Source organism: Vidua chalybeata, chromosome 31 (assembly GCF_026979565.1).
Source record: "Vidua chalybeata isolate OUT-0048 chromosome 31, bVidCha1 merged haplotype, whole genome shotgun sequence".
NCBI lineage: Eukaryota > Metazoa > Chordata > Aves > Passeriformes > Viduidae > Vidua > Vidua chalybeata.
In genome coordinates, this window is record NC_071560.1 from 1,950,789 (window position 1) to 1,963,218 (window position 12,430).

At 60.0% G+C, this 12,430-nt stretch overlaps 2 protein-coding genes across 2 annotated transcripts; both read left to right on the plus strand.

Annotated features, from left to right (window-relative positions):
• Nucleotides 1–547: 547 nt before the first annotated feature.
• LOC128801712 (putative surface-exposed virulence protein BigA) lies at nucleotides 548–5,737 on the plus strand. The gene is made up of 6 exons (XM_053967749.1): nucleotides 548–685; nucleotides 1,469–2,284; nucleotides 2,379–2,496; nucleotides 2,823–4,159; nucleotides 4,268–4,362; nucleotides 5,629–5,737. The coding sequence occupies exons 2-6, from the start codon at nucleotides 1,477–1,479 to the stop codon at nucleotides 5,701–5,703; spliced, it is 2,433 nt and encodes an 810-aa protein (XP_053823724.1). The 5' UTR covers nucleotides 548–685; nucleotides 1,469–1,476; the 3' UTR covers nucleotides 5,704–5,737.
• A 1,182-nt stretch (nucleotides 5,738–6,919) lies between these two features.
• LOC128801713 (basic salivary proline-rich protein 2-like) lies at nucleotides 6,920–9,350 on the plus strand. The gene is made up of 4 exons (XM_053967750.1): nucleotides 6,920–6,977; nucleotides 7,823–8,407; nucleotides 8,621–8,691; nucleotides 8,730–9,350. Exons 1-3 carry the CDS (start codon nucleotides 6,920–6,922, stop codon nucleotides 8,656–8,658), a joined length of 681 nt encoding a protein of 226 aa, XP_053823725.1. The 3' UTR covers nucleotides 8,659–8,691; nucleotides 8,730–9,350.
• The last annotated feature ends 3,080 nt before the right edge of the window (nucleotides 9,351–12,430 follow it).

The window sequence follows — 12,430 nt, forward strand, 5'->3', positions numbered from 1 at the left end:
TAAATTAAATAAATGGAATAAATAAATAAATAGAGTAAAAGGCTTTTGGGGTTGTGAATAAATAAATTAATGTTAATTTATGAATTAAATAAAGTGAATTAAATGAAATTAAGTGGTCTGGGTTTGTCGAATATAATGAACAAAACAAATGGAATAAATTAAATAAATAAATAGAATAAAATTATTTTGGGTTGGTGAATAGATAAATTAATGTTTGTTTATGAATTAAATAAAGGGAATTAAATGAAATTAAGCGGTCTGGGTTTGTCGAATATAATAAACAAAACAAATGTAATAAATTAAATACAATAAAATGCTTTTGGGGTTGTGAATAAATAAATTAACGTTTGTTTATGAATTAAATCAAATAAGTTGTTTGGGTTCATCAGTAAATAAAATTAAATACTTTTGGGTTTATGAATAAATAATGTTTATTTATGAATTAAATAAAAATGAAATAAAAAATAAATACAATTTAGAAGTGCACTTAATGAGGTTGTGGCCTCCTTAAGGGGAGGGGGCGGGGCTTGGGAGGGGCGGGGTTTACATGAGGGGCGTGGTTTAAGGGGGAGGAGCCCCGCGCTCTGGCCCCGCCCCCTCGGAGCCGGAGCTGCCGAGACCCAAAAACCCAAATTGGGCTCAGGGAGCCCCGGATCGGCTCCGGAGCCCCCGGGGGCCGGCGCAGGTACGGAGGGTCACCTGTCACCTGTGTGTGTCACCTGTCACCTGTCACCTGTGTGTGTCACCTGTCACCTGTCAGTGCCACCTGTGTCATTGTCACCTGTGTGTGTCACCTCTGTCACCTGTGTCACCTCTGTCACCTGTCACCTGTGTGTGTCACCTGTGTCACCTGTGTCACCTGTGTCACCTGTCACCTGTCACCTGTGTGTGTCACCTGTCACCTGTCAGTGTCACCTGTGTCATTGTCACCTGTGTGTGTCACCTGTCTGTGTCACCTGTGTCATCTGTCACCTGTGTGTGTCACCTGTGTCACCTGTGTCACCTGTGTCACCTGTCACCTGTCACCTGTGTGTGTCACCTGTCACCTGTGTCACCTGTGTCATTGTCACCTGTCACCTGTCACCTGTCAGTGTCACCTGTCACCTGTGTCACCTGTCACCTGTGTCACCTGTCTGTGTCACCTGTGTTACCTGTGTCATCTGTGTCATTGTCACCTGTGTCACCTGTCACCTGTGTGTCACCTGTGTCACCTGTGTCATTGTCACCTGTGTCATCTGTGTCATCTGTCACCTGTGTGTGTCATCTGTGTCACCTCTGTCACCTGTGTCACCTGTCACCTGTGTCACCTGAGTTTCATCTGTGTCACATCTGTGTCACCTCAGGTATGGAATGTCACCCGTGTGTCCCCTGTGTCACCTGTGCCCCTGTGTCACCTGTGTGTGTCCCCCGTGTCCCCCCCGTGTCCCCTCCCCCCGGTGACGTCCCCTCTGTCCCCTCTGTCCCCCAGGTCCCCCCATGGCCGAGGGCGGCCCCTCCCCCCGTGTCCCCCCCGGGGAGGTGACAGAGCCCGGCCCCGCCCGGGGACAGCCCGGGGGTGGCACCGGGGGTGGCAGCGGCGCCCCCTGGGCCAGCGGCATCATCATCACTGTCACCGCGGCGCCGGCCGAGGACAGCGGGGACAGCGGGGACATTGGGGACACTGGGGACATTGGGGACATCAAAGATATTGGGGACATCGGGGATGTTGGGGACATTGGGGACATCAGGGACATTGGGGGCACTGGGGACATTGGGGACATTGGGGACATTGGGGACATTGGGGACATCAAAGATATTGGGGACATCGGGGATGTTGGGGACATTGGGGACATCAGGGACATTGGGGGCACTGGGGACATCGAGGCCACTGGGGACATCAGGGACATTGGGGACACCAAAGATATTGGGGCCATCAAGGACATTGGGGACATCGGTGACACTGGGGACATCACGGTCCCCACGGATGGAGGACAGGGCGGTGCCCCCATCCCGTGTGACGCTGGGGACGTTGGGGACAGGGCTGTCCCCACGCTGATTGTCACCGTCCTGAGGGACACCACCGGGGACAGGGACACCACCGGGGACAGGGACAGCGGGGACAGGGACGTGCCAGCCCCGGGGGACGAGGGTGGCGGTGACGGCGATGTCACAGCCCCGGGGGACGCTGGGGACAGGGACATTGAGGACATTGGGGACAGGGACAGTGAGGACAGGGACATTGGGGACAGCGATGCCACCACCCCAAAGGACACTGGGGACAGGGACATTGGGGACAGGGACATTGGGGACAGGGACAGTGGGGACAGGGACAGTGGGGACAGGGCTGTCACCATCCCTTGGGACCTTTGGGACAGCGATGTCCCCTCTCCTGGGGACAGGGACAGCGGGGACAGCGGTGCCACCGCCCCGGGGGACACTGGGGACATCCCCGCTCCTGGGGACGGGGACAGCGGGGACACGCAGGCCTCGGCCCCGCAGGGCCTCGGGGACGGCGACGTCACCGCCCCGGGGGACAGGGACAGGGACAGGGACATTGGGGACAGGGACATTGGGGACAGGGACAGGGACATTGGGGACAGGGACAGGGACAGGGACAGGGACATTGGGGACAGGGACAGGGACAGGGACAGGGACATTGGGGACAGCGACGTCACCGCCCCGTGGGACAGGGACAGGGACAAGGAGGACATTTGGGACAGGGACATTGGGGACAGCGACGTCACCGCCCCGGGGGACACGGGGGACATGGGGGGGTTTGGGGACGGGGCTGTCCCGGCTCCGGGGGACGTTGGGGACGGTGACGTCACCGCCCCGGGGGACAGGGACAGGGACATTTGGGACGGTGACGTCACCGCCCCGGGGGACAGGGACAGGGACATTGGGGACAGGGACATTGGGGACGGTGACGTCACCGCCCCGGGGGACCTCGGGGCCGCCGCTGTCGCCTGCCGGGCCGGTGGCATCACCATCACCGTGCTGGCCCCGCCCCCGGAGGAGGAGGAGGAGGCGCCCGATGATGACGTCATCGCCTATGACGTCGTCGCGGCCGGGGAGGGCGGTGACGTCACGGAGGGGCGGGGCGGCCCCTCCACTCCTCCCGCCTGTGACGTCGCGGCTGAGGGCGACGTCACTTCCTCTGCGCCGGGGGGTGACGTCGCTGCTGACGTCACCGCCGGTGTCACCGACGGCGATGACGTCACTTCCTCTGTCCTGGAGGAAACTCTCGCTGGTGACGTCATCGCCGGCTGTGACGTCATCGCCACCCACCCTGAGAGTGGCGTCGCCGATGACGTCACCGCCTCTGGGAGCGACTTCACTGGTGACGTCATAGCAGCTAGGCGTGACCTCCTCGATGACGTCATCCCCAGCCCTGACCTCACTGATGACGTCACTGCCGTGAGCGACTTCCCGCTGGATGACGTCACTGATGACGTCATCACCTTGCATGACCTCACCGATGACGTCATCACCCCGGAGAGCGACATCGCTAATGACGTCATTGAGCACGGCTTCCCCGATGATGTCATCGCCTGGGGTGACGTCACAGCCCCTCTCCCCGGGGACGATGACGTCACGCCGGGGAGTGACGTCATCGACGACGCCGGCAGCGCGGACCCTGAGGTCGATGACATCATCGCCGTCCACCACGCCCCTCCCTTTCCCGAGGATGACGTCATCGATGACGTCATTCCCGGTGGGCATCACCTCGATGACGTCATCCGCCGGGGCGACCTCGCCGATGACGTCATCCATGGAGACGACCTCCTCGATGACGTCACCGAGGACGGCGATGACGTCACCTTCCCCGGGCTGGGGCCCCTCCCCGCCGACGACGTCATCGCCACCGATGACGTCGTCAGCACCGATGACGTCACTTCCTCCCTGCTGGGTGACGTCACCGGCGACCTCGACGCCGCCTGGGACGACCTCGCCGATGACGTCACGGCCGACGATGACATCACGCCCTTCCTGCCCTTGGACCGGCCCCCGGACCCCGAGGATGACGTCACAGATGATGTCACCGATGACATCACCGATGACGTCACCCCGGGGGCGGAGCAGCCGCTGCTCGGGGCCGCCCCCTTCGGCCGCCGCCACGACGTCGGCAACGACGTCAGCGATGACGTCACCGAGGACGCGCCCCGAGGGGGCGGGGCAGGTGAGGGGGGCGGGGTTTGCGGCCAGTGGGGCGGAGCATCGGTGCGGGCGTGGCACAGCGGGCGCGTCCCGCTCTGACCACGCCCCTCCCGCCTGGCCCCGCCCCCAGGCGCCCCCCAGACGCCCCCCCCCGGCTGCCCCCTGCTCTTCCTCGCCCTCCTCTGCCTCCTGCTCGCCCTCCTGCTGCTGGGCGGGCTCTGCGCGGTACGGGGGGGGGAAACACCTGGGGGGGGGGAAACACCTGGGGGGGGGGAAACACCTGGGGGGGGGGGAAGAATCACCTGGGGGGGGGAAAGGAATCACACCTGGGGGGGGAAATTACACCTGGGGGGGGAAATTACACCTGGGGGGGGAAAAATCACCTGGGGGAGGGGAAATCACATGGGGGGGGAATTACACCTGGTGGGGGGGGGAAATCACCTGGGGGGGTAAAAAAAACACCTGGGAGGGTAAAAAAATCACACCTGGGGGGGGTGGAAATACACCTGGGGGGGGGGCTGCACCTGGGGGGGAAAAATCACCTGGGTGGGGGGAAATCACCTGGGTGGGAAAAAAATCACACCTGGGGGGGGGAGAAATGCACCTGGGGGGGTAAAAAATCACACCTGGAGGGGGGGGGAATCACCTGGTGGGCGAGAAATGCACCTGGGGGAGGGGAAAAAAATCACCGGGGGGGGTAAAAAATCACACCTGGAGGGGGAAAATTACCTGGGGGGGGATTGCACCTGGGGGGGGGGGGGGGAATCACACCTGGGGGGGGAAAAAATCACCTGGAGGGGGAGAATTACACACCTGGGGGGGGGGATTGCACACCTGGGAGGGTAAAAATACAGATCTGGGGGGGCAAAATTGTACCTGGGGGGTCCCAAGTTCCGGGGAGGGGGGGGGGTCCCCAAATCCCTGCGGCCCCTGGGGGGGTCCCGGGGGGGATTCCCGGATTTTGGGGGTCCCGGAGGGTCCTGGGGGGGTTCCCGTGGGGGTTCCCGGATTTTGGGGGATCCCGGGGGGATTCTTGGATTTTGGGGGGTCCTGGGGGGGTCCTGGGGGGGTTCCCGGATTTTGGGGGGTCCCGAGGGGGTTCCCGGATTTTGGGGGGGTCCCGGGGGGGTTCCCGGATTTTTGGGGGGTGCCGGGGGGGTCCCGGGGGGGTTCCCAGATTTTGGGGTGTCCCGGGGGGGTTCCCGGATTTTGGGGGGTGCCGGGGGGGTCCTGGGGGGGTTCCCGGATTTTGGGGGGTCCCGGGGGGATTCTTGGATTTTGGGGGGTCCTGGGGGGGTCCTGGGGGGGTTCCCGGATTTTGGGGGGTCCCGAGGGGGTTCCCGGATTTTGGGGTGTCCCGGGGGGGTTCCCGGATTTTGGGGGTGCCGGGGGGGTCCTGGGGGGGTTCCCGGATTTTGGGGGGTCCCGGGGGGGTTCCCGGATTTGGGGGGTCCCGGGGGGGGGGGTGCTGACCCCCGCCCCTCCCCCCAGGCCGTGCATTACGTCAAGGTTTTCATCATCAGCTCGGCCGCGCTGGCGGTGCCGCCCCCCGAGGCCTTCCCGTGACCCCAAACCCCCCCAAAAATCCCCCCCCCAAAACCCCCCCCCCCCCGAAATTCCAATAAATCCGATTCAATCACCCCAAAAGTCTCCGTGACCTTCCCGTCAGCCTTTGAGGGACCCCGAAATGCCCAAATTTCCCCCAAAATTCCCCCAAAATTCCTCAAAATTCCCAAAATTCCACCAAAATTGCCCAAAATTCCCAAAATTCCCCAAAATTCCCCCAATTTCCCCCAGAATTCCCCCAGAACTCCCCCAAATTCCCCCAAAATTTCCCCAAATTTCCCCCAAATTCCCCCCAACTTCCCCCAAAATTCTACCAAATTTCCCCAAAATTTCCCCAAATTCCCCAAAATTCCCCAAAATTTCCCCAAATTCTCCCAAAATTCCCCCAAAATTTCCCCAAATTCCCCAAAATTCCACCGAAACTCCCCCTAATTCCCTAAAAATTCCCCGAAAATTTCATTGTTTTCCATTTTTGGGACCTCCCTGGGCGGTGACAGCGGCGAGTCCAGGCCTGTCCCCACCCTGGGGACACCTGGGGACATTTGGGGGGAGTTGGGGACATTGGGGACATTTGGGGACATTGGGGACATTGGGGACATTTGGGGACATTGGGGACATTTGGGGACATTTGGGGACATTTGGGGACATTTGGGGACATTGGGGACATTTGGGACATTGGGGACACTGGGGACACCTGGGGACATTTGGGGGGAGTTGGGGACATTGGGGACATTGGGGACACAGCCCAGACTTGTCCCCGCCTTGGGGACATTTGGGGACATTTGGGGACATTTGGGGACATTGCGGTCCCAGCCCGGACTTGTCACCTGGTCAAGGGCAGTGGCTCCGGACAATGGGCCATTGTCCCCAAGGTGCCACCACGGGGGGCGGGGGCCAGGGCAGAGCTGTGGGGACACCTGGAGGCCTTGGGGACACCTGAGGGGACCTTGGGGACACCTGAGGGGACCTTGGGGACACCAGGGAGGGGCTGGGGACACCGGGGATGGGTTGGGGACATCGGGGACACGGGCAGTTGGGGACATTGGGGACCCTGGGGGACCCTCGGGTCCCGTTGTCCCCCCCCCCCCCCCTCGGGGACAGCCCCGCCCCCACCCCGGGGCACGGCCACCCCCGGTCCCCACCCAGGGGACGTCCCTGTCCCCGAGCCCATAAATTTGGGGACAGCGTGGGGGGGGGGGGGGGGGCTGGCAGCGCCATGGAGGTGACAATGGGGACACTGGCGGTGGCCCTGGGGACGCTGCTGCTGCTGGGGGGTGAGGGGACACCGGGGACATGGGGAGGGGGCTTTGGGGACATTGGGGGGGGATTTGGGGACATGGGGGACATTGGGGGGGCTTTGGGGACATTGGGGACATTGGGGACACCGGGGACATGGGGGGGATTTGGGGACATTGGGGGACATGGCGGATGAAGGGGACACTGAGGGACATTTGGGGACATTGGGGATAGTGGGGGGATTTGGGGACATTTGGGACATTGGGGACATTGGGGGGGCTTTGGGGACATTGGGGACATTGAGGGGGCTTTGGGGACATTGGGGGGGATTTGGGGACATTGGGGGGCTTTGGGGACACCGGGGACATGGGGGGGGGGGCTTTGGGGACATTGGGGACATTGGGGGGGCTTTGGGGACATTGGGGACATTGGGGGGGCTTTGGGGACATTGGGGGACATGGCGGATGAAGGGGACACTGAGGGACATTTGGGGACATTTGGGGATAGTGGGGACATGGTGGGGATTTGGGGACATTGGGGGGGTCTTGGGGACATTGGGGGAGCTTTGGGTACATGGGGGGATTTGGGGACATTGGGGATATTGGGGGGGTCTTGGGGACATTGGGGACATTGGGGGGCTTTGGGGACATGGGGGGGATTTGGGGACATGGGGGGGCTTTGGGGACATTGGGGACATTGGGGGGGGTTTTGGGGACATTGGGGGACATGGGGGATGAAGGGGACACTGAGGGACATTTGGGGACATCTGGGGACATTTGGGGACAAGGAGGGACACCGGGGGCACACGGAGGGTGGGGGGGGGGACACCGGGCCGCGCTGTCGCTGTCGCTGTCCCCAGCCGTGTCCCCCCCCCCCTCCCCAGGCCCCGCCGCGCCCCTCCCTGTCCCCGAGCCTTGGGGACAGGCGGTGACGTCACTGCTGCAGTCGCTGCTGCCCGCGGGGACAGCGCGGGGACACGAGGGGACAGCGCGGGGACACGAGGGGACAGCGCGGCCCCAGGGCCTCGGGACGTGGCTCCAGGGCTTGGGGACGTGGCTCCAGCGACACCCGGGGCGTCCCCAAGAGCCGCGGGGACCTTGGGGACACCCCCGAGCCCCGGCGGGGGCCTGGGGACGTCCCCAAGGAGCGGGGACGTGTCCCCAAGAGGAGGGGACAGCGGGGACGCGTCCCCAGGGACAGGGGACAGCGGGGACAGGTCCCCAAGGGCCACTCCCGCCTGTCCCGGGACAGGCGACACGTCCCCAGGAGGAGGGGACACGTCCCCAGTGGCCGCTGCCACCTCCCCCGGCACAGGGGACAGGTCCCCAAGGGGAGGGGACAGGTCCCCAAGGGGAGGGGACACGTCCCCAGGGCCACCCCCCCCGGCAGGAGTGGCCGGGGGTGGCGCCCCTCGGGGACATCGGGAGCCGCGACACGTCCAGGGACAGCGAGGACAGCGCCAGCCGCGGTGAGGGGACAGCGGGGACACGGGGACACGGGCAGGGGACACGGGGACACGGGCAGGGGACACGGGGACACGGGGACACGGGCAGGGGACACGGGGACACGGGCAGGGGACAGCGGGGGACACGGGCAGGGGACACGGGGACACGGGCAGGGGACACGGGGACACGCGGGGACCCCGCGTCCAGCGCTGTCCCTCTCCGTGTCCCCTCCGCAGGTTGGGGACACTCGGAGGAGCTGCGGGAGCCGCTGTAGCGCCGCGGATGTCGCCGTGTCACCGTGTCACCAGTGTCACCATTCCCGTGTCACCATTCCCGTGTCACCAGTGTCACCATTCCCGTGTCACCAGTGCCACCATTCCCGTGCCACCATTCCCGTGTCACCGTCGCCGTGTCACCGTCCCCGTGTCACCAGTGCCACCATCCCCGTGTCACCATTCCCGTGTCACCAGTGTCACCATTCCCGTGTCACCAGTGCCACCATTCCCGTGCCACCATTCCCGTGTCACCGTCGCCGTGTCACCGTCCCCGTGTCACCAGTGCCACCATTCCCGTGCCACCATCCCCGTGTCACCGTCACCGTGTCACCAGTGCCACCATTTCCGTGTCACCGTCCCCGTGTCACCAGTGCCACCATTCCCGTGTCACCATCGCCGTGTCACCGTCACCGTGTCACCAGTGTCACTGTCCCCGTGTCACCGTCGCCGTGCCACCATCCCCGTGTCACCATTCCCGTGTCACCATTCCCGTGTCACCAGTGCCACCATTCCCATGTCACCGGTGCCACCATCCCCGTGTCACCATCCCCGTGTCGCCATCCCCGCGTCCCCCCCGGTGCCACCCTCTCCCTGCCACCATTCCCCGCCCTGTCCCCGTGTCCCGTCCCGCTGTCCCCGCCCTGTCCCCAAATAAAGGCGAAGCAGCAGCGGCGTCCCCGCCCTCGTCGTCTTGGGGACAGCGAGGTGACACCCGCGGGTCCCTTCGCGCCGGGGGGGTGGTGGCACTTGGTGGCACTTGGTGGCACTTGGTGGCGCTTGGTGGCGTTTGGTGGCGCTTGGTGGCGTTTGGTGGCACTTGGTGGCTTTAACTGGCGACATCGGGGAGGGGGATGGGACGGCGGTGGCGCTGCTTGGGGACAATCCTTGGTGTCGGGGGCGGTGGTGGCACCTCGTGGGGGCTCGGCGGTGACGTCATGGCGAGCGCCGTTGTCATGGTGACGGGGGGGGGGGGAAACACAAAAAATTGCCCCAAAATCACCCCCCCCAAAAAAAAAAAAAAAAAAATCACCCGGGAAACGCCCCAAAACCACCTAAAATCCCCCCAAAAGTGCCCCAAAACTACCCAGAACTGCCTCAAAATGTCCCCAAAAACTGCCCCAAAATGTCCCCCAAAACTGCCCCAAAATCCCCCAAAACCGCCCAAAAAACCACACAAAACTGCCCCAAAATGTCCCTAAAAAACTGCCCCAAAAATCCCCCAAAACCCGCCGCAAAATCCCCCAAAAACCGCCCCCCAAACCACCCAAAACCGGCCCAAAATCTCCCAAAACCCGCCCAAAAACGGCCCCAAAATCACCCAAAACCGCCTCAAAATGTCCCCAAAACTGCCCCAAAATCCCCCAAAACCACCCAAAAACTGCCTCAAAATGTCCCCAAAAACTGCCCCAAAATCCCCCAAAACCACCCAAAAACTGCCTCAAAATGTCCCCAAAAACTGCTCCAAAAATCCCCCAAAAACCGCCCCAAAATCCCCCAAAACCGCCCGAAAACCACCCAAAAACTGCCCCAAAAATCCCCCAAAACCGCCTCAAAATGTCCCCAAAATGTCCCAAAATGTCCCAAAATCTCCCCAGATCCCTCAAAAATCCTCCCCCCGCGTGCATTTTTCGGTCTTTAACCCCATTTTTGCTTTTTAACCCATTTTTTGTTTTTTTCTAAACCCATTTTTGGTTTTTTTTTAACCCATTTTTGGGTGTTTAACCCGTTTTCATTTTGGCTCTTTTTTTTTTTTTTTGCGGTTTTTGGGACATCAAACGCATTTTTTGTGCCCCCCCCCGCGGCGTTTTTGGGCAATTAAAGAGATTTTTTTTGTGACCCCCCCCCCGCGGCGTTTTTGGCGTCATTCGGGAATTTTTTGGCCGCCCTCGGGGCGTTTTTGGGGGGGATTAAAGAGATTTTTGGGCCCCCCCGGGGCGGTTTTGGGAACATTAAAGCCGTTTTTGGGACATTTGAGGTATTTTTTGGGACATTTGAGGTATTTTTTGGGACATTTAGGACATTTTTTGGGATTTTTAGGGCGTTTTTTTGGGACATTTAAGGTATTTTGGGGGCCGTTAAAGCCGTTTTTGGGACACTTAAAGCGTTTTTGGGCAATTTTAAGGCATTTTTGGGCACATTTAGGAACTTCTTTGGGAAATTAAAGCCATTTTTAAGGACATTTAGGACATTTTTGGGGCAATTTAGGACATTTTTGGGACATTAAAGCCATTTTTAAGCACATTTAGGACATTTTTGGGGCTATTAACGCCATTTTGGGTCAATTAAAGCCATTTTGGGCACATTTAGGAACTTTTTTTGGACATTAAAGACATTTTTAAGCGCATTTAGGACATTTTCGGGCACATTAAAGCAATTTTTGGGCACATTTAGGAACTTTTTTAGGACATTAAAGCCATTTTGGGTACATTTAGGACATTTTCGGGCACATTTAAGACATTTTTGAGCACATTAAAGCCATTTTTAAGCACATTAAAGCCATTTTCGGGCACATTTAGGAACTTTTTTGGGACATTAAAGCCATTTTTGGGGCTATTAAAGCCATTTTTGGGACATTTAGCACATTTTCGGGCACATTTCGGACATTTTTGAGCACATTAAAGCCATTTTCGGGCACATTAAAGCAATTTTTGGGGCTATTAAAGCCATTTTTGGGCACATTTAGGACATTTTCGGGCACATTTTGGACATTTTCGGGCACATTTAGGACATTTTTGAGCACATTAAAGCCATTTTTAAGCACATTAAAGCCATTTTCGGGCACATTTAGGACATTTTCGGGCACATTTCGGACATTTTCGGGCACATTTCGGACATTTTCGGGCACATTTTGGACATTTTCGGGCACATTTAGGACATTTTTGGGCACATTAAAGCCATTTTTGGGGCTATTAAAGCCATTTTTGGGACATTTAGGGCATTTTCGGGCACATTTAGGACATTTTCGGGCACATTTCGGACATTTTTGGGCACATTAAAGCCATTTTTAAGCACATTAAAGCCATTTTTAAGCACATTAAAGCCATTTTTAAGCACATTAAAGCCATTTTCGGGCACATTTCGGACATTTTCGGGCACATTAAAGCCATTTTTGGGCACATTAAAGCCATTTTTGGGCACATTTCGGACATTTTTGGCACATTTCGTTCATTCCCCCCCCCCGCTGTCCCCTCGGTCACGGCCCCGGCCCTTGACCCCTCCCCGCCCCTCCCCCCCCCCCGCGGTGTCCGGGAAGTGACGGGGGGGGGGGATGGGGGGATGGGGGGGGGGGGATGGGGGGATGGGGGGGGGGTGTAACCCCCGCTGGACACCGGGACGGACACTCGGACAGAGGGACAGACGGACACACGGACACTCGGACACTCGGACACTCGGACAGACGGACACTCGGACACTCGGACACTCGGACAGACGGACACTCGGACAGACGGACACTCGGACACTCGGACACTCGGACACTCGGACATGGCCGGAGCTCTCCTGGCGCTGCTGCTGCTGCTGCCCCCGGCCCTCGGTCAGTGAGAGACCCCCGGGACCCCCCCGGGGACCCCAAAAACCCCCCCCAGGGACCCCTGGGACCCCAAAACTCCCCCAGAGACCCCCGGGACCCTCCTGGGACTCCAAAACCCCCCACAGGGACCCCCCGGGACCCCCCCGGGGACCCCAAAACGCCCCCAAGGAACCTCTGGGACCCCCCCCACAGACCCCAAAACCCCCCAGGGAACCTCTGGGACCCCCCCCGGGGATCCCAAA